General features: G+C 47.3%; 1 protein-coding gene across 3 annotated transcripts in view; it reads right to left on the bottom strand.

Annotated features, from left to right (window-relative positions):
* Positions 1-24,843, bottom strand: part of TFDP1 (transcription factor Dp-1) — a 137,855-nt gene that overhangs the window by 42,242 nt on the left and 70,770 nt on the right. For 2 of the 3 annotated variants that reach the window (XM_030569085.1, XM_030569107.1), the window contains exons 5-7: positions 11,341-11,462; positions 9,788-9,953; positions 9,523-9,669 (exon numbers count right to left, since the gene is read on the bottom strand). In XM_030569085.1, the coding sequence (XP_030424945.1) occupies positions 9,523-9,669; positions 9,788-9,953; positions 11,341-11,462 (435 nt within the window). The remainder of the gene's footprint in view (positions 1-9,522; positions 9,670-9,787; positions 9,954-11,340; positions 11,463-24,843) is intronic. The other variant, XM_030569097.1, reaches the window with a different exon arrangement.

Below are 24,843 nucleotides of genomic sequence, written 5' to 3'. Positions count from 1 at the left end.
GTTTTATTTTAACTGTATTTCATATTCAAATGTATTTTATGATGCAAACATTTGGCATTAAAATGCCATCCACTGAATTTTAATAAATTTTTATACTGTTTTTTAGTGCGTGGTCTCAAAAAACAAAAGTTTTTATATCAACTGGAAAACTAGGGAGTTGACATTATATTAAATCACACACAAAAAGGCTCAAAAATGTATGGAATTTACTATCTAAGCTAGTGAAAGTAAAATCTCATATGTGGTGTGATTTGGCAGTTTAATTCAGATATTTCCATACTAACACAATTAAACTAAAACTATTTGCAAGATTATTTCAAGCCGAAGATCTTACTTATTACAGCAAATTGTGTGTTATGAAACCACAGGTGACAAAACAACTGAACCTCCAGTGAGTACATACACTACAGATAATTTCAAAAGTGCCTACCAGTCAAGAGGATTTAGCTTAAGGCCCAGATTTTTAAAGGTATTCAGGAATGGCTGAACTCAGCATTGCAATGCCTAACTGATTCAGAAGCCTAAATCTCACCTTCAAAAGGAATGCACTTACAAGCCACAAACCCACTGATGGGGATGAGGGCCTAAATGAGTAAGATGCTTTAGAAAATGGGGTTTAGGGTAAAATTTGCACAAAAACTCATATCCACGTATAATACTTGGCCTGTTTTGGAAATATTTATTTCAAGAGTGAAGATACACATTTTCCATTGATACAGGAAAGTATTGTTTGTGCGTTAGGCAGTGCACAGTTTATAAAAGTTTATAAAAAACCCACATCTATTATAAAAGGTACCTGGGTAAATTCAGTTATAACTAAAATTACAACAGAATTCACATTATAATCCCTATTTCCAAATATTGAAAAACTCCTGGAAAAGCTACTCTCCCGGGCTGAATTTTTCCATGGTTAGGCTCAGTCTAGAGGCAATTTTGTGTTTTGTTTGGAAGTGAAATAAATTTCTTTACCCATTTTCACATTACAAAACAACCAGAATACAGACTTTTTCTCCAATTAAAAAGAAAATGAAATCATTTTTTCTTATGTAAGAATCAAATGTCTGAGAACTTGAAAGTTTTAAATTCAGATTGAGTCTTAATTTGCACAGAAAGAAGTACAGTAATAACTTTTGCTAATTTTGGCTGTTACAATATTAACTGCAATACCAATTATGATGAGTATCCACATAGGAACTCTTCAACATAAACTCTCTCTCCAGACAGATTTCAATACAGACAACTTGAAAATCTTCTGTTCCTATACATTTTACAGGTTCTGCAGGAGGGAGCTTATAATCACCCCAAGAACAAACAGGAGGACTTTCACGTTCTTCTATGTCAGAAGAAGTTATATACAAAGAGAGAGGTTACTCACCCTGTGCACTGACAGTAGTTTGAGAAGTATGTCCCTATAGGTAGTGCCCTATCAAATTCACGGTCTATTTTGGTCAATTTCATGGCCATCAGATTTTAAAAATCGTAAATTTAATTATTTCAGTTACTTAAACCTAAAATTTCACAGTGGTGTAATTGGAGGGGTCTAGACCCATAAAAGAGTTGTGGGAGGTCGCACAGTTATTGTAGGGAAGGTTGCGGTACTGCTGCTACCGGCAGCGGCGCTGTCTTCAGAGCTGGGAAGCTAGAGAGCAGCGGCTGAAGGCAGAGCCAACGCCAACATTAGAGCAGAAGTAAGGATGGCATGGTATGGTATTGCCAACCTTACCTCTGCACTGCTGCCTACAGAGTTGGGCCATCAGTCAGCAGCTGCCACTCTCCACCTGTCCAGCTCTGAATACAGTAGCATAGAAATAAGGGTGGCATGGTTTACTATTGCCACCCTTACTTCTGCGCTGCTGCTGGTGGGGCGCTGCCTTCAGAGCTAGGTGCCCAGCTAACAGCCGCGGGTCTCCAGACCCCCAGATCTGAAGACAATGCAGAAGCGAGGGTGGCAATACTGCGACCTCCCTAAAATAACCTTGAGACTCCCCTGCAACTCCCTTTTGAGTCAGAGCCCCAATCTGAGAAATGCTGGTCTCCTCTGTGAAATCTGTACAGTATAGGGTAAACGCACCCAGAAGACCAGATTTCACAGGGGGAGACCAGATTTCAGTCTGTGACACATTTTTCCTGGCTGTAAATTTGGTAGGGCCCTATCTATAGGTGCTCCTCTTCAGAAGACTACATCTTGGATTGGACATTTTCAGTAGCAATGCCTGTTCAGCCTGCACATGCCCTCTACTTGGCCTCTTGACTTTCACTGAGATCATATGGCGCTGTGCAGGTGAACTGCACTCAGTTCCTTCTCGACTGCAAGGTCTCATAAAAGAAACCCCAAAGCAAAGATAGAGCACTCATAAGGACACACATTATCTTGGAGAACTACAGTTATGCACAAGGTGAGTAACCTTTCCTTCTTCGAGCAGTATTCCTATGGGTTCTCCACTTCAGGTGACTACCAAGCAGTATCCTCATGAAAAGGGGGCTTTGGAGTCAAGTCCAATACTGAAATAATATTGCAGAGTCAGACACAACATACAAAGCTGAATTACAGATTACTACAGAGTGCTTTGAAAAAAGTGTGTATAAAGGTTCAAGTTGCAGCTCTTCAGATCTCAGTGATGGAAACATTCTTGAGAAAAACTACTAAAGGTAGAGACACACCTCACTGAATGGGCTAATGTCCTAGGAAGAGGTTGAATATCATTATACTGATAAGAAATGATGCATCCAGATATCCACCTAGAGAGTCTCTGTCTGGAAACTGTAGATTCCTAACATCTGTTAGCACATTGATACAAACAATCTGGGAACTTTCCTAAATGATTTAGTTCTGGCCATGTAAAGGACTAACGCTCTCTTTCGCAATGCAGCATCCCCCAGGCCGATATGGTTTGGGGAAGAAAACTGGGATATGAATAACCTAGTTAATATAGAATTCAGCTGACAAATTCGTTAAGAATTTTGGGTATGGCTATAGTAAAAACTTACCTTTGACAAATACAGCAAAGCCAGGGATTGCCTGTAGGGACCTTCTATCTCTCCAACTCTTTGAGCAGACATAATGGCTACCAACAAGGCCATCTTCATACACAGGGAGAGAACCACAGAATCAAAGGGAGGTCTTACGCACCTGAGCACTAAGGTCCCAAACTAGAGTAGGATGTTTGATTTGAGGGAAGAGTTTCCCCCAACTTTTTGCTCTCCCAATTATGGTGAGAATTGTCAACACTAAGAAACCTTCTGCCAGAGAATGGAGGAAGTCATGCTAGCTGCCAAGTGAACTCTAACAGAGCTCAGAGATAACCCCAAGTTCTTCAGTTCCAAAATGTAGACCAATAGCAAAGATGAAAGGTGAAAGATGTCGCAGAACACACCAATGGCTAAATATATTACACTTTTGCAAGTTGGTATTGCGTGTAGACTCCTTCCTGCTGTTTAACGTACCCTTTTTAACTGCAAAGAGCAGGTTGATTCTATCCCTATGAGCCACTGATGAGCTATCCTTTGAGGAAAAGAATGCAGAGGTTCAGATGAAGGACTCGACAAGCATCCAGAGAGAGGAGATGGGGAATGACTCGGAGACTAATTGCCTGATGATCTGCCAGCTGCATGAGGTAAGGAAGCCATGTCTGTCTTGGCCACATCGGGACTATCAGCATGAACTTGGCCCTTCTTCTGTCTTGTTCTCTATTTTCAATATTAGAGGCTCTGGGAGAAAAGCAAATAACCGTCACAGTGGCCAAAGCAGGAGAAAGCATCCCCCAGGGAGTGGCAACTCAATCCTCCTCTTGAACAGAACTGAGTGCACTCCTTGTTCACGGTAATGATGAAGAGGTCTCCCTACAGAAGACCCAAATCTAAAATAAGCAATTGAGAATCCAAGGGTCTAGCTCCAATTCATAATCCTGTGCAAAACTTCTGTTTAGAGAGTCTATTGTGATATTCTGAATGCCAGAAAAGTATCCTGCAGACACGTAAATATGACTAAGTATGTACCAATTCCATAGTCTTATAGCTTCAGAGTAAATGGAAGGCAATCTCGCTCCTCTTTGCTCATCAACATAAAACACACAGGCCACATTGTCTGTCATGCTCTTAATGCACCTGACTCTGATCAATGGCAAAAAATGGAGACAGGCATTTCTGACTGCTGAGTTTCAGCAAGCTAATGTGTAGCGTAGTCTTGTGGGGATGAGTATATAGCAATACAAGTATCTAGGTGTACTCCCTATCCCAAAAGAGATGCATCTGTTATTACAACAGTTGAAGGTGGTAAGGTAAAGAAAAATCCTGCACAGACATTGTAGGGGGTGGGAGTATCTTTCCACAAATTAAGGGAGTCCTTTATGAATTGTGGAACTGAGACCTGTTCGTCCAGACTGTTTGTTTGGAAAGTAGATGGTTGAGTCACTGTTGGAGGCATTGAAAATGCAATTTTGCATGGCTTACTATGAAGGTACATGCTGAGATATGCCCCAAATGTTGAAGGCAGTTCCTGGCTGATGTTCGCAGGCTGACCTACATTGTGGGAATAAGATTTGATAGTGTCATAAACCTGGGTGTTGGAAGGTAGGCTTTGGCAGTTACTGTATCTGCAGATGCCCCTATGAATTCTAGTAATTACACAGGTTAAAGTAGACTATTGGATACTTAACTGAAGTCCTAGCTTGAGGAACAGTGCTATGGCCTTCTGAGTGGCTAACGAAGTCTCATCATAAGATCGACCTTTCAGCAGACAATCATCAAGATATAGAAATATTACTATTGCTTCTCTGCAGATAGGCATGACCACTGCCAGAACTTTTGAGAACACTCTGGGTGTAGAGACGAGACTGAATGGGAGAAAATATTCTTGGCCTAAGGCAAAATGAAGACATGTACTACGGGAAGGACAGAACACTATATGGAAATAAATATCTTGGATGCCAAGGGCAGAAAAGCCTTTGAATTTTTTACACCTTCAAAATTTGTTGAGGATCCTTAGATCTAGGATGGGTCTCAACCCTCCATTATTTCTTGGGACCAGGAAGTACAGTAACTCTTCATTTAATGTTGTAGTTACATTCCTGAAAAATGCTACTTTAAGTGAAACAATGTTAAGCGAATCCAATTTCCCCATAAGAATTAATGTAAATAGTGTGGGTTAGGTTCCAGGGAAATTTTTTTCGACAGACAAAAGACTTACACACACACGCAATTTTAACAATTTAATACTGTACACAGCAATAATGATTGAGAAGCTTGGTTGAGGTGGTGGAGTCAGAGGGTGGGATATTTCCCAGGAAATGCCTTGCTGCTAAATGTGGAACTAGCACTCGGCTGAGCCCTCAAGGGTTAACACACTGTTGTTAATGTAGCCTCACACTCTAAAACGCAGCAGGAATGGAGGAGGGGGAGACAGCATGGCAGAGAGAGACAGAGACACACACTGTGTGCGTGTGTGTGTGAGAGAGAGCGCGAGCGCGTGTGCACTGTCCTGAGCCCTTGTGTGTGTCCTCCCCCTTCCCCCCCTCCCCGTGGACACAGAGTAAAGCAGCATGGGGCAGGAGGACACATGCAAAGTTTCAAAAATTTCAATGAATAGAAGATTGTTGGGGGCATAACAGATCTGGACAAGGAGAAGTCTGGAGATAAATGTGAGAAGGGAGGGACAGGCAGTAGAAACAAAACTGAAACTGTTTGAGCAGCATATTCCAGAAGTCCTGAGGTCTTTCTGAGTGTAGCCTTCATTGATTTGAGATCTACCATACTATTCTCTTAGTAGAAGGGAAAATCTATAATGGCAGCAGGCAGTAAAAGAAAACCAGTTTGGAAATATTTTAATGAAGTTCCTCTACCTGTTGGTAAGACAGGCACGTATGCAAAATGCAAACAGTGCAACAAAGAAATGCAAGGCCTGGTTACCTGAATGAAACAACATCATGAGTCATGAGAAGTGTTCCTTCTCAGGAGGAAGTTGCTTTGAAGATGATGAAAGGAACATGACTGAACATGCAGGATCTTCAGGTTTGTAAACTTTTTTATTTCATACTTCTTTCTTAAAGGATTGTCTGTCGTCCTTCTAGACTATTCTTGAATTCCCATGTTGGAGAAAAATGTAGTACCATACAGTAACAATTATCAGTTTAGATGCAGTTGTGATAAAAATAGACAGCTGAAATAAGCAGATCTTCCTTTTACAGTTTTACCTTTAAAATACAGTAGTACTGAGTGTCGGTGAATGCACTGAGTAATACTAAAGCAGCAATATGGTAATAATAATTAAATAACTGCATTGACTTATTTTGTTTAGGAGAATCCATCCTCAACATACAGGATTCTGAAGACTATCTACCTTCAAGATCACCATCATTTTCTATAGTTTCAGAGTAATATGCCAATGATAGTGTTTCAGTCACATCATGTATGTCACATAGCCACAGTATATCACCTGTAGCAAAAAGAAAAAAAAATCCCCATCATCCAGAAAGCACCATAGATGAGTTTGTGATAAGACAAAGCCAATTACAAAAAGAGGTAACTGATGAAAAAATTGCCTGGTTTCTTTATGCAACAAACTCACCTTTCCATATGACTGGGAACCCACACTTCATTAGCATGGTTCAGCCAGTCATTAAGACCAGGATACAGTCCACCCAACAGAGCAGATGTCGCAGGGAAATTGCTGGATAAAGTGTATGAAAGAGAAATTGAGTAGCGTGCAAAAGGTCTAAAGGGTAAAATTGTTAATCTGAGTCTTGATGGGTGGAGTAATGTTCGCAATGATCCTGTTGTATGTGCTTGTGTGACAACAGAAGAAAGGAATGTCTTCCTTACAGAAACAACTGATTTATCAGGAAATGCACACACAGCAGAATACTTACAAGAAGTAGCAGTAAAAGCTATAACAAATCGTGAAAAAAATTCAAATGTCCAGTACGCAGCTTGATCACAGACAATGATGCAAATGTATCCAAGATGAGAAGAAATTATTGAGAAGAGAGTCCCATGCTAATAATATACTGTTGCAGTGATCATTTGATGCATCTCCTAGCCAAAGACTTCAGTGTTCCAGAAATAAAGGCTAATGTTACTGAAATTGCAAAATACTTCCATAACAACCACTTTGCAGCAGCTGCTCTGAAAAAAGTGAGAAGAACCAAGCTAACTATCCTACAAGACGCGTGATGGAACTCAGTAGTGGACTGTTTTGAACACTATATCAAGAACTGGCCTAAACCAATGACCATTTGTGAACAAATTTGTGAAAAAAAATAGATGGCACTGTCACAGCCAAAGTTCTCAACGTTGGGCTTAAGAGAAATGTTGAACACATGCTTAGTACTCTGAAACCTTGAACAAAATGCAGGGAAAGAGCTGTTTTATTGCTGATGCTGTTGACATTTGGAAGGAATTGAGTGAGATCTTAAAAAGAGAAAATATGCAATGACAGAATTAAATTACAAGCATTTAAAAAAACAAATGGGACAAGCACCATCTCCAGCTCATTTTCTTGTACATATTCTTAATACTCGGTATCAGGGTCAAGCCTTAACTGCTGAAGAAGAGGAACTGGCTATGACATGGACATCCAGCAATCATCCCTCTAGTGGTCTGTGATGGCATGTTAGATGGGATGGGATCTGAGTTACTGCAGAGAATCTTTCCTGAGTGCTGGCTGGTAAGTCTTGCCCATATGCTCAGAGTTTAGCTGATCGCCATATTTGGGGTCAGGAAGGAATTTTCCTCCGGGGCAGATTGGCAGAGGCCCTGGAGGTTTTTCACCTTCCTCTGTAGCGTGGGGCATGGGTCACTTGCTGGTGGATTCTCTGCAGCTTGAGGTCTTCGAACCACAATTTGAAGACTTCAATAACTCAGACATAGGTTAGGGGGTTGTTATAGAAGTGGATGGGTAGGGTTCTGTGGCCTGCTTTGTGCAGGTCAGACTAGATGATCATACTGGTTCCTTCTGACCCTACAGTCTATGAGTCTATAATGCCAACTATAATAAACTTCAGAGCTAAGGGTGAACCATTCAAGAAATATATGTTTGCCAATGATGTTTTAAAGAAAGTCACACCAGTGAACTCGTGGAAGTCACTTAAGCTTGTGGATTCAGAGACTGTTGAAGTGATGATCTCACTTTTAATAGCAGTAGCTTCTTCTGCCAAAAGAATATTTTCTTCCTTTGGACTAATTCATTCCAAATTGAGAAATCATTTGGGACGTGAAAAAGCAGGAAAGCTTCTTTTTCTTTTCCAGATTATGAACAAACAGGAAAATGAAGGTGAAGACAACTGAGTTAGCTGCAGAAGCCAATATTTTAAGTTTCTCATGTTGACCTGGCTGCCAGATGATTAATTTTTTTTTTTAATATTTCATTTAACTATTTTAAACAATTTTAACAAAACCAAACCTGATTTTTAAAAACATGAATGTTTAACTAAACTCAAAAATTTATATTTGTATTTTGTTAAAATATTATGTGGTGTTGTTGAAGAAAAAAATCCAGAATACATAACGTTGTTGTTTTAATTAAATAAAGCAATTAAAATGTCTGTCTGGTGATGTTTCCTCCTAATACAGGACGGCAAGAAAATCCTCTAAATATTAATGATTAGCCTCTGTTGAACTGGAGATCACCTCCCATTGACTTCTAAATATCTGCTTCAATTACCTTTGATAAATGAAATAAGCCAACAATCATTCATTTTCTGATACAGCTGTAAAACTAATCTGAAAAGTTTTCAAAATAAATCACTTTAAAAAATGGATAGCGTGTACCTTCTAAAAATGAAATCTACATCTATCTCTGAGTTGTGAAGAATGTGTGTTAAGGTTATAACAACCAACAAGAAAGCACTTTTATGTAGAAATGTATGATTAAATTGAGTCTTCCTGACTAGTGATTTAAATAGATTTGATTTAAATCAAATCCACCCTGATAGCCTGCTTGGCAGTTGCCACACAGAGAATATAGGGGAGCGGTGAGCTGATGCGGGGCTGTCGGACCACCCTGGTTCGAAGCCCTCACCAGTTAGCTCCAATGGGCTGCTCTTTCTCCAAGCAGTGGACAAAGCAGGCGGCTGCCAAACAATGCTGTAAGGGAGAACTACGCAACTTTGAATGAGCATGTTCTCTAATTGATCAGCAACGTGACAATGAAACAACGTTAACTGGTACGACATTAAGTGAGGAGTTACTGTACCTTACTAGAACCCCTTCCCTCTGTGCTTAACAGGAACTGGTTCTATAGCTCCTATTGTTCAGAAGAGAGTCACCATATTGCCTTAGCAGGTGCTTGTGAGGAGAGTCTCAGAAGAGCAATGGGAAAGGGGGATGGTGTAGAGGGAAGGACATAAAGTGGATTGAACATCCTGATATTGCCATCTCCAAGCCACACTTGTCCAAAAGGACTCAGACACCCAATGATTCTGTATTGCTAGTTCAGAAGACCATATTCAGGTAGGATTAGATAACATTAAAAATCTTTTAGATTTATCCAAACAAAAATACCAACTATTGAATTTCCCACATGTATACCTCTAAATTCTGACATTCCTGAGCTGAGTTAGTAGGTAGACCAATCCATTTGATTTCCTTCTTCTCCTTAGAGATAATATTCATAGCCATAAGGACATTTAAGGCATCGTAGACACGTCGTCTAATATTCTTCTGGTCATAAGCCTGCTGTAGACATAATGAATTAATCAAAAAAATGCCTGTGACAAAAACTTTGAAAATGTATTATAGTAGATGAGTAAACTCAGCTAGTACCTCAACTGTTTCATTTAGCAACATAACTTACTGATTCATTTGGTGAAATATGATTATCCGTGGTACTAAACTCTGCAACCAACTCATCCGCCACCTCATTGTATGAGGTGGTTCCTTTTCTCTGCACCTTCTCACAAACCTTCATAGAGAAGTGTCGCAAACCCTTGCCATTCTTCTCTCCTTTTTTATTGCGCTTCCTAGAAAAATACATTTTAAATAACTGATCAATATTCCAAAGTTTTCTAGTTTGCCAGATAAACACACATTGTTCTGAAATATAACCTTTACAATTTTTAAACAGCAAAGAGGGCACTGTACAACTAAAACAGATCAAAGTTATTTTCCTGAATCATGGATTTGATTAAATTTACAAGTAATTCTTTGTATTATCTTGAATATGAAATACATCGAGCTAAATTAATCCCTGCTTTAACTCTGCTAGTTTCAATACCAGAGATGAATTTGGATGATTATATTTAGAAGATGTCAAAATTAGTGGTAAAGAAGTTTCTTCAGAAAAGGAGGACAGTAAAGAAAAAACATTTCTATTAACATCTTCAAGTTGGGGGAAAAAAAGGAAGGACTAAAACTAAAAACCTCGTGAACTGCAGGAGATAAAATTAATTTTTCTAGAGCATATATAATTTGACATTTAGGAAAGTTAAAATAGTCAAGTATGTTAGACTCAAAATCTGATATTGTATTCAACATTACAGAATAACCAAAATATGGATTTGAACGGTCATGGAATACAGCTTTACTATGAACGCTTCAGATCTAGGCTAGATTGCTTCCTACAATACTTTCAGTATTATTGCATAAGCATTTAGAAGAAGTTCTCAGCATACATTTCAAATGAAAAATTGTCCGGGTAACTAAGACAAATATTTTGTTACAATAAAATGTAAATATGAAAATCATCAAATGGAATACCTTTCAATGTCTGCATATATGGGTGCTTAAATATTTTAGGAACAATACAACTCCATAATCCCCTAATATAAATATTTCCTAGCCAAAAAACAACAACAGACACACCAATAAATATTAAACTTTAAAGCAAATACATTCATCAATGGGTCCTTCAAAACAATTTTGTGCATAATAAACCCTCAAAGCACGTTTATGGTAAATCTGGAAGTGACGCTTTCTTCAAGTTGAGCAATGATCTTATTCTTCTCATTTAAAATTGTCTGCAGAATTATGCTTGTTTGGTTTGAAACAATATATTGCATTTATATTTTATCTGACAGCACAAGAGGATGAAAAATCTCAGTTGATTTAACTTGTTCTTTTAAGAGCCACCATCTTAGCGTAAATATGACATCAGAACACTACGTGTCCATTTGTTTCCTCAGAAATGTGACTTTTGTTACACTGAAGTGAAAAGGTGTTCTTATTTCTCTCTCTACTCTAGGTATTAAACAAACTTAGAGACCTCAAATTAAATCTAAGCTGAACCCCTGCTTCATATCAGTGTACTTACAGAGCACATCAATTAAAAAGAAAAAAAAAAAAGAACTTTAGGACAAAATTTCCGAACAATTCTATTAAACCCTTGTAACTTAACAGAATTTTGCTCACCCAGCAGACCAAGGCGAAGAGTCTGCAGTCTGGTTCTGTGATACAAAGTGTGAACTGGGTGTATGTGGACTTCCTACCAGGATAGTATTTGGCGCTGAAGGTCTCTGAGGTGTACCAATAACCTACAGTTAAAACAAAATAATTTGGAATACAGTCAGAAGACTCCCACATTATTCAGATGCATTTCCCCCACCTTTCTGGAGTCATTTCTTTATTTCCACCTATCTCTAGGAGATAAATAAAATACCACCATACTACTAAAAAAACCCTAGCAGTTGTACATGGGTTTTGTACAAACTGGCCTAGACAACTGTATGTGCAGGTGACAAGTTTTTATTTTTCCTTCCTTTGATCAATGTCATTTGCTTTCTTGATTTATGATCAAAATTTGGCAGAAATCTCAAATAGTCAAAGAAGCCTCAACAGCTTAACACTAGAAAGTCAGCAAAATTTAAAGAGAAAAGGATAAACTAAGCTTCTAATAGAAAACAAACAAAAAGGAACTCTAAAGCCACTAACTTCTCTGGTAAGTAGGCATAAAAATTAGAGTCTATTGCAATGAACAGCCACATCATCTCTTCTGATTCTCTCTCTTTCTTGCTACTGCATCAAAACGAAAACCATCATAGACCGCTTTGGGCTTGGGTAAAAGTAAGTGTCACTCTTCCAGTCCACTTCAGATTAATCAGGTTTACCATGAACAGAGCCAATTTTCGCAGTATACACAGAACCCTGTTTTCTCTACAGTTGTAGAACTGGATGATGCAGTAACCCTCACCTCTGCTGTAGGACAGTGTTTCACATCTAATCCTGCATAACAATATAACTTTCTAAAGCTTATAGTTATGAAGAAAAACCTTTAAAACAAACTGATGCAGAACAGACTTTGCAGAAAAAATCTGATTTTGCAGAAAAAAACCTGCCTATTCATCTAAATTGCATCTACCTCCCCAAAAGTGGCAATAAATTGAACCTGAAAGCTAAAACCTCAAAACATCCCGCGCCCCCCCCTCCATATTTTTTCTGGGTGTCAAATGCCTCAGTATCCTTCTACCCAGTTGCCTCGAGCTTCTTCCCCAGTCCAATTTCAATAGATTAGCGTCAATACAAAATTCTATAGCACAATGAAAATTGAAAGTTTAAGAGCAGCTGAAGATGAAACACATTCCAGATTTGAAATTCATATTCAATTCATTATTCAAATACACAATACAAGGAATATTTTAAAGACTATTATTCTGTTTCATATTTAATTTAATAAGCACCTCTCACGTTACTTGAAATCAGACCAAGACTTTCAACATGACACAGAATTAAGTGCTAATAAGCTGAAGTCAGATGTTGCCACAAAATTTAGGTCCATTGTGCCACAGTACAGAGCCCTAGCTATATTATCCCGGAGGGAATTCTGTGCAAAAAAAAGATGGTTACTCATCTTTGTAACTGTTGTTCAAGATGTGTTGCTCATATCCATTCCAATTAGGTGTGCGCATGCTGCGTGCATGTTCTTCAGAAGATTTTTACCCTAGCAACACTCGGTGGGCCGGCTGGGTCGCCTCCTGGAGTGGTGCCGTTATGGCGCCGGATATATACCCCTGCAAACCCAAAGGCCCTTCAGTTCCTTCTTGCCAGCTACTCCGACAGAGGGGAAGGAGGGCGGGGTTGGAATGGATATGAGCAACACATCTCGAAGAACAACAGTTACAAAGGTAACTGTTTTTTCTTCTTCGAGTGCTTGCTCATAATCGATTCTAATTCGGTGATTCCCAAGCCTTACCTCGGCGGTGGGGTCAGAGTGAGATGTTGCAGAAAGCAGAACTGCTGAGCCAAATGCTGCATCATCTCTGGACTGTTGAACCAATGCGTTATGTGAGGCAAAGGTGTGAATCAATGACCAGGTAGCTGCCCGATATATTTCCTGGATGGGAACATGGGCCAGGAAGGCGGTAGATGAAGCTTGAGCCCGGGTGGAATGGGTGGTGAGGTGGCTAGCCGGAATATGAGCCAAACCATAGAATGTGCGGATGCAGGATGTTACCTAAGATGAAATTTATTGGGATGAGACCGGAAGGCCTTTCATCTGGTCTACTACAGCTACAAAGAGCTGAGTTGACCTTCGGAAGGGTTTTGTTCTCTCAACATAAAAGGCGAGAGCCCTGCAAACGTCTAGGGTATGCAGCTGTTGTTCCTGACGCGATGGGTGCGGCTTCGGGAAAAAGACTGGGAGGAAGATGTCTTGACATGAAAAGCGGACATCACCTTAGGGAGGAAGGAGGGGTGTGGCTGCAGCTGTACCTTGTCCTTATGGAATACCATATACGAGGGGTCAGCTGTCAAAGCCCAAAGCTCAGATACTCGTCTTGCCGAAGTAATAGTGACAAGGAAGGCTGTCTTCCAGGAAAGGTACAGCAGCGAGCAGGTGGCCAGTGGTTCGAAAGGAGAACCTATAAGCTTGGCTAGCACCAGGTTGAGATCCCAGGTAGGAGTCGGGTGTCTGACTTGAGGGTACAAACGTTCCAATCCCTTGAGGAACCTTGAAACTATGGGGTGAGAGAAGATTGATCGGTCACTTTCCCCTGGGTGGAAGGCGGAGATGACTGCCAGATGCACCTTTATGGAAGAGACCGCTAGGCCCTGTTCTTTCAGGGACCAGAGGTAGTCCCGGACAGTAGGAATGCACATCTGCCTGAGGACTGAGCTACGCTGAGCGCACCAGCAGGAAAAACGCTTCCACTTGGCCAGATATGTCATCCTAGTGGAAGGCTTCCTACTGCTCAAGAGCACCTACTGGACCAAGGCAGAGCAACGCAACTCAGACTGGCTCAACCATGCAGCAACCATGCTGTGAGATGAAGAGACTGCAGGTCCAGATGGCGAAGCCTGCCGAAGTCCTGTGTTATGAGATCCAGCCAGAGTGGTAGGGGAATCGTGTCTGCCACTGAGAGGTCGAACAACATGGTATACCAGTGCTGCCTCGGCCACGATGGAGCAATCAGAATCAGGTGGGTGCAGGTAGGACTCTGTGGACGAGCAGAAACGTTGGGAAGGCATAGAGTAGGTGCCTCTTCCACGGGATCAGGAATGCGTCTGAGAGGGAGCCCGGGGAGCATCCCTGGAAGGAGCAGAACACCTGGCATTTCCTGTTCTATCGGGAGGCAAAGAGGTCTATGTGGGGAAACTCCCACTTCCGGAAAACAGAATGGATGATGTCCGGACGAATCAACCACTTGTGAGACAGGAAGGATCTACTGAGGCGATCCGCCCGAGCATTCTGGACTCCTGGGAGAAAAGACGCTAACAAATCGATCGAGTGGGCTGTGCAAGAGTCCCAGAGATGGACGGCTTCTTGACAAAGGAGGAGAAGCATGCTCCACCCAGCTTGTTTATGTAAAACATGGTCGCTGTGTCGTCCGTGAACACTGATACACAAAGGCCTCTGAGATGGTCTCGAAACACCTGGCATGCTAGACGGACTGCTCTCAGCTCCCGCACATTGATGGGTAAGGCCAGGCCTTGAGGCGACCAGAGGCCTTAAGTGCGAAGGCACTTGAGGTGGGCACTCCAACCCAGAGATGACGCATCCGTGGTTAGGGCCATCGAGGGTTGCGGTGGGTGGAATGGCATCCCTGCACAGGTTTAGGGATGGCCACCAGGTTACGGAGCCCAGAACCTTCCGGGGAATAGTGAGCACCGAGTCCAGACTGTCTCTGAGTAGTTGGTATATGGAAGCAAGCCAGGTTTGAAAGGGACGGAGGCGTAGCCTCGCATGCTTGGTCAAGAAGGTGCAGGAGGCCATGTGACCTACTAGGTTGAGGCAGGTGCGCACCCATGTTGTCGGGAAGGTTTGAAGACCTCGAATAATTGAAGCCATTGCTTGAAAACGCAACTGCGGGAGGCAGGCTCTGGCCAGATTGGAGTCCGAAACCGCTCCAGTGAAGTCTATTCGCTGTGCGGGTGTCAGAGTAGACTTCTCTGTGTTGAACATCAGGCCTAAGCTCTCGAAGAGGTCTTTAATGATGCGCAGGTGCTGCGACACTTATAGCTGGGAAGTCCCTCGAATAAGCCAATCGTCGAGATACGGGTAGACATGTACCTGACAACCTCGGAGGGAGGCAGTGACTACAGCCATGCATTTTGTGAACACACGCGGAGCCGCAGAAAGGCCAAACAGAAGTACAATGAACTGAAAGTGTTGATGGCTGACCACAAAAAGGAGGTACCATCTGTGTGATGAGTAAACTGCGATGTGGAAATACGCGTCCTTCATATCGAGGGTGGCACACCAGTCTCCCGGATCCAGGGAGGGAGAATGGTCCCCAGGGTTACCATGCAGAATTTCAGCTTTATCATGAATTTGTTGAGTTCTCGCAGGTGTACGATCGGTCGTAGACCTCCCTTTGCCTTGGGGACTAAGAGGTACCGGGAATAAAACCCCTTTCCCCTCGTGTCTTTTGGCACCTCCTCTATGGCTCCCCTGGCTAAGAGTGACTGGACCTCTTGTAAGAGGAACTGCTTGTGAGAGAGGTCCCTGAAGAGCGACGGGAAGGGAGGGTGGAAAGGCGGGGTTGAAACAAATTGGAGGTGGTATCCCCCTTCCACCGTGCGCAGGACCCAACGATCTGAAATTAGCTGGCAGGAATTGGGAGAAACAGTTGAAAAAGGGAGGAGAAGAATCTGGTAGAGCAACTGGTGGGACACCCTCGGGCATCCCATCAAAAGTTCTGCTTGGGCCCCGCTGGTGGTTTAGGGAGTGCCTGATTTTGACCTCCTTCAGGGCCAGACTGCCTCCGACGATTCCCTCTACCATGCCTTTTGTTAAAGTCCTGTCACGGCCTAGGCGGGGCGTAAGGGCGGTGTGGCTGGGGCCGGAAGGTCCTGCGTTGGGTCACTGGCATGTGCATCCCCAGTGAGCGCATTATAACGCGATTATCCTTCAGACTTTGCAATCTGAGATTAGTCTTATCTGAGAACAAGCCCTGGCCTTCGAAGGGCAAATCCTGAATAGTTTGTTGCAATTCAGGGGGAAGGCCTGATACCTGGAGCCAGGAGATACACCTCATCGTCACTCCTGACACCAGAGTTCTGGCTGCAGAGTCCGCTGCATCCAGAGAGGCTTGCAGGGAGGTTCTTGCTACCTTTTTACCCTCCTCAAGTAGGGCCGTAAATTCCTGACGGGACTCCTGGGGAAGAAGCTCCATAAACTTCCCCAAGGACACCCACGTGTTAAAGTTATATCTACTTAGGAGTGCTTGTTGGTTTGCCACCTTAAGTTGGAGGCTCCCGGCCGAGTATATTTTGCAGCCTAGGAGGTCCACGCGCCTAGCCTCCTTTTACTTAGGAGCCGGGGGCTTGCTGGCCATGACGCTCCCATTTGTTCACCAATTGCACCATTAAAGAGTAAGGATGTGGGTGAATGCAGAGATATTCATATCCCTTTGAGGGGACCATATATTTTCTCTCTACTCCCCTTGCTGTAGGTGGAATCGAGACTGGGGATTGCGAAATGGTGTCCGCATTAGCCTGTATGGTGCGGATAAACGGAAGGGCCACTTTAGTAGGTGCATCAGCTGATAGGATGTCCACGAGGGGGTCCTCTATTTCAGGGACCTCCTCCACCTGTAAGTTCGTATTCTTAGCCACTTGTCTTAAAAGGTCTTGATGGGGCCTGCGATCAATTGGTGGAGGGCCTGAAAAGACGGTTACTCACCTTTGTAACTATTGTTCTTCGAGATGTGTTGCTCATATCCATTCCAGTTAGGAGTGCGCGCCACGCGTGCACATCTGCCAGAAACTTTTTACCCTAGCAACTCCAGTGGGCCGGCAGGTCACCCCCTAGAGTGGTGCCGCCATGGCGCTTGATATATACCCCTGCCGGCCCGCCCGCTCCTCAGTTCCTTCTTGCCGGCTACTCCGACAGTGGGGAAGGAGGGTGGGAGTGGAATGGATATGAGCAACACATCTCGAAGAACAGTTACAAAGGTGAGTAACCGTCTTTTCTTCTTCGAGTGATTGCTCATATCCATTCCAGTTAGGTGAATCCCAAGCCTTACCTAGGCGGTGGGGTCAGAGTGAGAAGTCGTGGCATGGAGCACTGCTGAGCCGAAGGCCGCGTCATCTCTGGACTGCTAGACCAGGGCGTAATGGGAAGCGAAAGTGTGGACCGATGACCAGTTCGCCGCCCTACAGATCTCTTGGATCGGCACTCGGGCAAGGAAAGCCAGCAATGACGCCTGCGCCCTGGTAGAGTGCGCAGTCACACGGCCCGTAGAGAGGTGAGCCAAGTCATAACAGGTCCTGATACAGGACGTTACCCACGAGGATATCCTCTGCGAGGAAACAGGAAGGCCCTTGACACGGTCCGCTATCGCCACGACGAGCTGGGGGGACTTGCGGAACGGTTTGGTCCTCTCCACATAAAACGCTAGTGCTCGACGGACATCCAGCGAGTGGAGCTGGTGCTCCCTGCGGGACGAATGGGGCTTTGGGAAAAAGACGGGAAGGAAGATCTCCTGGTTAATGTGAAAGGCTGAGACCACGTTGGGGAGAAAGGCAGGGTGCGGTCTCAGCTGCACTTTGTCCTTATGGAACACCGTATACGGGGGGTCTACCGTGAGGGCCCAGAGTTCCGACACCCGTTTAGCTGAGGTGATGGCCACTAGAAAGGCGGTCTTCCAGGAGAGGTAGAGCAGGGAGCAAGTCGCTAACGGCTCAAATGGAGGGCCCATGAGCCGAGACAGAACGAGGCTGAGATCCCATGAAGGGGCAGGAGGACGGACCTGTGGGTAGACACGTTCCAGCCCCTTCAGGAATCTTGCCACCATAGGGTGGGAGAAGACAGAACGGCCATCTCCTCCCGGATGAAAGGTGGAGATGGCCACTAGGTGAACCCGAAGGGACAATATCGCCAGACCCTGGTCCTTGAGGGACCAGATGTAGTCCAGAATATTGGCGATGGAAACCTCCATAGGGAGAAAACCCTTCTCTGAGCACCAACAGGAAAAACGCTTCCACTTGGCTGAATACGTAGCTCTAGTGGAAGGCTTCCTACTGCCCAGGAGAACCTCCCGAACCGGGGTAGAGCAGCGTAACTCGGAGCTGGTCAGCCACGCAGGAGCCATGCCGTGAGATGCAGAGACCGAAGGTCCAGGTGACAGAGTCTGCCGTGGTCCTGGGTGATCAGATCCAGGTGAAGGGGCAGGGGAACTGGGTTGGTTATTGAGAGGTCCAGCAACATGGGGTACCAATGTTGCCTGGGCCATGCTGGGGCTATCAGAATCACACGAGCTCTGTCCCTGCACACCTTGAGGTGGACCAGCGGAAACGGAGGGAACGCATAAAACAGATGGATCGCCCATGGGATAAGGAAGGCGCCCGCTAATGACCCGGGCTCCCGACCCTGAAAGGAGCAGAATGCCTGGCATTTCCTGTTCCCCCTGGATGCAAAGAGGTCCATCCGGGGACGACCCCAACTCTGGAAGAGTGAGAGGGCGACATCCAGGCGAAGGGACCACTCGTGTGAGCGGAAGGATCTGCTCAGGCGATCCGCCAGTGTGTTTCGTACTCCAGGGAGGTAGGAGGCCGTGAGGTGAATGGCATGGGCTATACAAAATTCCCAGAGCCGCGTCGCCTCCTGACATAGGGGAGAGGATCTGGTGCCGCCCTGCTTGTTGATATAGTACATGGTCGTCGTGTTGTCGGTGAACACCGCGACACAGCGACCTTGAAGGTGATGGACGAACGCTTGACAAGCAAGACGGACCGCTCTCAACTCCCGTATGTTGATGTGGAGGTCCAGTTCCTGGGGGGACCACAGGCCCTGAGTCCTCAGGGTTCCGCTGTGCGCCCCCCAGCCCAGATTTGAGGCATCAATCGTCAGGGATGCGGAGGGTTGGGGCGGATGGAACAGGAGCCCTGCACACACGATGGACTGGTCTAGCCACCACCGGAGGGAGTCCAGTACCCCCTGGGGGACGGTGACAACTGTGCCTAGCGAATGTCTGGCCGGCCGGTACTGCGCGATGAGCCAAGATTGGAGGGGCCTCATGCGGAGTTGAGCATACGCTGTCACGAACGTACAGGGCGCCATATGGCCAGGAGGGTCAGACATGTTCTTATGGGGGCCGGGAGGGGCCGCCTGCAAGCGCAGAATGATGGCCGATAGCGACTGGAACCTGGGCAATGGTAGCAAGGCCCTGGCCAAGGTGGAATCCAGAACGGCCCCAATGAACTCTATCCTCTGCGTGGGGAGCAGAGTGGACTTGTCCACATTGACAATGAGGCCTAGGGCAGCAAAGAGGTTGCTGATCCTGCAGACATGGTCGCGGACCTGCAGCTCTGATGTGCCTCGGACCAACCAGTCGTCGAGGTAGGGGAACATGTGAATGCGGCTGCGCCAAAGATGTGCGACGAATGCCATGCATTTCGTGAATACCCTCGGAGCTGTAAAAAGGCCAAATGGGAGGACCGCAAATTGATAATGCTGGCGGTCGACCACAAAGCGAAGGAAACACCTGTGCTGTGGAAATATGGTGATATGAAAGTAAGCGTCCTGCATGTCGAGGGCGGCGTACCAGTCTCCAGGATCCAGCAATGGGATGATGGTCCCCAGGGATACCATGTGGAACTTCAACCTCACCATATGCTTGTTGAGTTCTCGCAGGTCGAGGATAGGCCTGAGGCCTCCATTGGCCTTGGGGATCAGAAAGTATCGGGAATAAAACCCCTTGCCCTTCTCGCTCTCTGGAACCTCTTCTATGGCTCCCTTGTCAAGGAGCGTCTGTACTGCCTGACAGAGGAACTGCTCGTGAGAGGGGTCCCTGAAGAGGGACGAGGGTGTGGGGTGGGAGAGGGGGGCGATGAAAACTGCAGGCGGTAACCGGCCTGTACAGTGCGTAAGACCCAAACGGTCTGACGTTATTCGGGTCCACGCCTGGAGGAAAAACGAAAGACGGTTGGAAAACTGTGGGGAAGGATCCGAAGGGGAAACTGGTACTGCGCCCTCGGGCGCACCTTCAAAATGAAAGCTTGGGTCCGGGTGGGGCCTTGGAGGAACCCTGGTTCTGCCCCCCCTGGCCACCCGACTGTCTGCGCCTACTGTTCCTGCCCCGGCACCTATTAAGGTCCTGCCGTGGGCAGAACTGGGGATATGGCCGGCGTCATTGCTGCTGGTTCTGCGGCCGGAAGGGTCTGCGCTGCGTCACGGGCGCGTGCATCCCCAAAGAGTGCATGATGACCCGATTGTCTTTAAGGCTCTTTAGCCTGGGGTCTGTCTTGTCTAAAAACAGGCCCTGGCCTTCGAAGTGGAGGTCCTGGATGGTATACTGGAGCTCCGGTGGAAGGCCAGAGACCTGAAGCCAAGATATGCGGCGCATCGTAAGCCCTGAGGCAAGGGTTCGAGCGGCCGAGTCTGCAGCGTCCAATGAGGCCTGCAGCGAGGTCCTTGCGACTTTCTTGCCCTCGTCAAGAATAGCCGCAAATTCTTGACGTGCCTCCTGCGGCAACAGCTCCTTAAACTTGTCCGCCGCTACCCAGGAGTTAAAAGGAGTACCAGCTAAGGAGGGCCTGTTGGTTGGAGACCCTGAGCTGTAGCGCCCCCTCCGAATAGACTTTACGGCCTAGGAGGTCCATCCGCCTTGCCTCCTTAGATTTGGGAGCCGGGGCCTCTTGTCCATGGCGCTCCCTCTCGTTCACAGACTGTACCACGAGGGAGCACAGTGTCGGGTGGACATGTAGGAATTCATAGCCCTTGGAGGGGGCCATGTACTTTCTCTCCACACCTCGTGCGGTAGGAGGGATGGAGGCTGGTGACTGCCAGATAGTGGTGGCATTGGCCTGAATGGTCCTAATGAAAGGCAGGGCAACCCTGGTGGGAGCATCTGCGGAGAGGATGCTGACCACCGGATCCTCGATCTCAGCGACCTCCTCCGCTTGTAAATTCAAGTTTTGTGCCACGCGCCTGAGGAGGTCCTGATGTGCCCTGAGGTCGAGAGGGGGAGGGCTGGAGGACGAGGTGCCGGCCACTGCCTCGTCAGGGGAAGATGACGAGGAGACCCCTGGCAGCAGAGCGTCCACAGGGGGTTCCGTCTGGGCCCGGCCCTCCAGCTCCAGAGGAAGCTCTGGGTCCTGGTGGCTGGACCTGTCCTCTCCTTCCGGAGAGGGAGGGGTACGAGACAGCATTGACTCTGGTGGTCTTCGGTCCGCCACAGGCAGGGGAGAAGTATGTTGCGGACCCTGGGCTTGATGGTATGCCCAGGAAGTCCAAAACCCCCACTGCTGTGGCCCTTGGTCTTGAGGCGGAGGGTCCTGAAAGAGGGCCGAGTGTCTGTCCGGGCCCAGCGTATAAACGCTGTCCGCCTGAGAGGAGACCGATGGCTGCCTCGAAGGCCATGGAGATGCCGAACTTGGCTGATAGCAATCTCTCAGTCCCGACGCCGACGATCCTCTCGCTGCCGAGGATCGGTACCGGGAGCCATACCGGTGCCGGGACTGGGACCGGGATCGGTCTGGTACTCGGTGCCGGGATCCGGACCGGGACCTGCCTCCAGCTCGGTGCCGGGATTGGGACCGCGATCTATGTCCGATGCGGTGCCGAGATGGCGCTGGGGACCGGGACCTGCCACCGACGCAGTGCCGGGAGGTCGACCGGGGAGCTGATTGCCAACGCGAACGGCTCCTAGAGTCCCGGTGTCGGTATCGAGAAGAGCCAGACCGGGACCGTACCGACGTTGACCTGCGCCGCGAGTGCGACCGGTACCACCTAGGAGAGCGGTGCCGGGACTGCGAGCGGCGCCAAGAGCACGAGCGTTCACGTCATGGGGGCCTCGAAGGCGATCGATGCCTGGATTCTAGAGACGGCGCTCTCAACGTTGGTTTGCCTCTGGAGATGACCCGCACCGGGGGTCCCGGGGGTTGAGGCTGGGATGGCTCAGTCAGAGCTTTCAAGTCCCGCGCCGAAGCAAAGGTCTTCGGCGTGGATGGGACTAATGGCTCGACCCTAGATCTTAAGGTGGAGCTAGGAGGGGCCAGACTCGACGGACCTTCCGGGCCCGGAGTCGACGGCAACCCTGCAGGCAGTGCCGCAGCAGAGATAGGTGCCGGGCGCTCCACTCGAGTCTGCCGAGATGATGTCGCAGACGTCAAGGGTCTTTGATCGGATCCCGGTGCCGGGGATGGGCGGTGCCGGGGTGTCTTTCCGGTGCCGGCGCGGTCAGGTGCCGGTGTAGAGGTGGCCGGCTGCGCTGACTGTATCGGATTCAGTGCCGCTTCCATCAAGAGAGTCCGCAGTCTTTGATTTCTCTCTTTCTTTGTTCGAGGCTTAAAGGCCTTGCAGATGCGAAACTTATCGGCAATATGCGATTCCCCGAGGCACTTCAGGCACGCGTCATGGGGATCGCTACTTGGCATCGGCCTCTTGCAGGCCGAGTACTGCTTGGAGCCCGGCAAACCAGGCATGGGCCCGGTGCCGGGTGCCGGGAAGGGCAAGGGCCCAACCCGCGAATAAGTTCTATAAACTATATAGAATGACTACTAATTACTATACAACTCTAAACTGTGTTTTTAAACTATTTACAACTACAACTACTGACAGTAACGAAGGAGAGCTAGGGACATGGAGGACAGCAAGCCGCACTCCACAGTTCCAGCAACCAACACAGCGGTAAGAAGGAACTGAGGAGCGGGCGGGCCAGCAGGGGTATATATCAAGCGCCATGGCGGCGCCACTCTAGGGGGCGACCTGCCGGCCCACTGGAGTTGCTAGGGTAAAAAGTTTCCGGCAGACGTGCACACGCGGCACACACACCTAACTGGAATGGATATGAGCAATCACTCGAAGAAGAAGAGGATGTTCCCGCCACCACCTAGTCAGGTGAGGAGGAGGAGAGGCCCGGGACCAGGGGGTCCTGTGGGGGCTTCTGTACCTGAGGAGCATCATCTGGGTCAGGTGGAACCTGGGTGTCTACATATGGTATCAGAGCCTCATCCGTTCCCGTTGGAGGGGGGCTGGTACCCGGTGTTCTGAGAGGGCCGACCGCGGAGCCACTGATGGAGCACCATGGGCTTGGTGGTATGACCACAAGGACCAGTGATGAGGCCCTTGCTCATGGCTCTGGCTCTCTGGAAATATATGGCTAAGGACATCAGAGTTACACTCCTGAGAACAGGATGTGCTACCAGCCTGCGATGACACCGATGTGTGTCTCAATGGCCATGGCGGTGCCAAAAGACCTTGGGAGGGTGCCACTGTTCTGGATGCTCAATCCCGGGGCGGTACCGAGGAATGGTACTGGGAGCTATAACGGTACTGCAAGTGAGACCGGGACCTTCTACCGTAGCAGTGACGGAAGGTCAATCGGGATCTTGAGCCCCTTCGTCTGGAGCGACTGTGGGATACGGCACCGCTCTCGGCACTGTGTGAGTCGCATCGGTACTGGGAGTATCTCTTCGGCGAACGAGATGTCAAACGGTGCTGCGAGTGCGACTGGTACCGCAATGGAGAGCGGTGCCGGGACTGCGAGCAGCACCAGGAGTGGGAACGGCGCGATCGAGAGCGTCCGTGAGACCGTGATCTTGAACCACGTCTCTCTGTTGGACCAATGGAAGGTGGCCTTACTAGGGCCAGTCTCCCGATGGATTGTATGACCCGCACCAGGTGTGCTAGGGGTTGAGGCTGTGTCGACTCTGTCATGGCGATGAGCTCCCTTGCCATGGAGAAGGTCTCCGGTGTAGAAGGGAGGGCAAGCTCAACCACAGCATGAGCCGGGGAGCTGTCAGGCACCGGACTCAATGGCCCTTGTGGGACCGGAATCAACGGTGCCATGCTCGGTGGAGCCGCAAATCAGTGGTGCTACAGTCGACGGTGCCGCAGCAGATGATGGTGCCGGACGAACAGTCTTCGAAGAGCGCTCCTTCTGTGGAGCTGAAGCAGCTGGAGCGCTATGTTGCTTCCTGGGTCTCAGGGACAGGGAGCGGTGTCAAGCACATGTCGGTGCCGGTAAGGGTCGATGCCAGGGCTCCTTCTCAGTACCGGAGCAGTTCGGGGCCGAAGGGGCACTCCTTATAGAAGCAGTCAGTTGGACGGTTGGTACCGAAACTGCAGGACTAAGTGCTGACTCCATGAGGAGCTGTTTCAATCGAAAGTCCCGCTCCTTCTTCGTTCTTGGTTTAAACGACTTGCAGATGTGGCACTTATCGGTAAGGTAGGATTCCCCTAGGCACTTGAGGCAGGAGTCGTGGGGATCCCCTACTGGCATCGGCTTTTGGCACGCTGAGCACGGTTTGAATCCTGGTGCCTTGGGCATGGGCCCATACTGGGGTGGAGGAAAGGGGCTAATCCCCAATCCCCCCATAAACTAAACTATAAATACTAACTATAACTACAAGAACTCGAACTATACACACAACAAACAGCAAAGAATTATGAGTAGCTAGGGACGGAGATCAACAAAGCCGCGCTCCACACTTCCAACGACCATCACCGAGCAGTAAGAAGGAAATGAAGGGCCG

Source organism: Gopherus evgoodei, chromosome 1 (assembly GCF_007399415.2).
Source record: "Gopherus evgoodei ecotype Sinaloan lineage chromosome 1, rGopEvg1_v1.p, whole genome shotgun sequence".
NCBI classification, from domain to species: Eukaryota; Metazoa; Chordata; order Testudines; family Testudinidae; genus Gopherus; species Gopherus evgoodei.
This window is presented reverse-complemented; position numbering and strand designations above follow the sequence as displayed.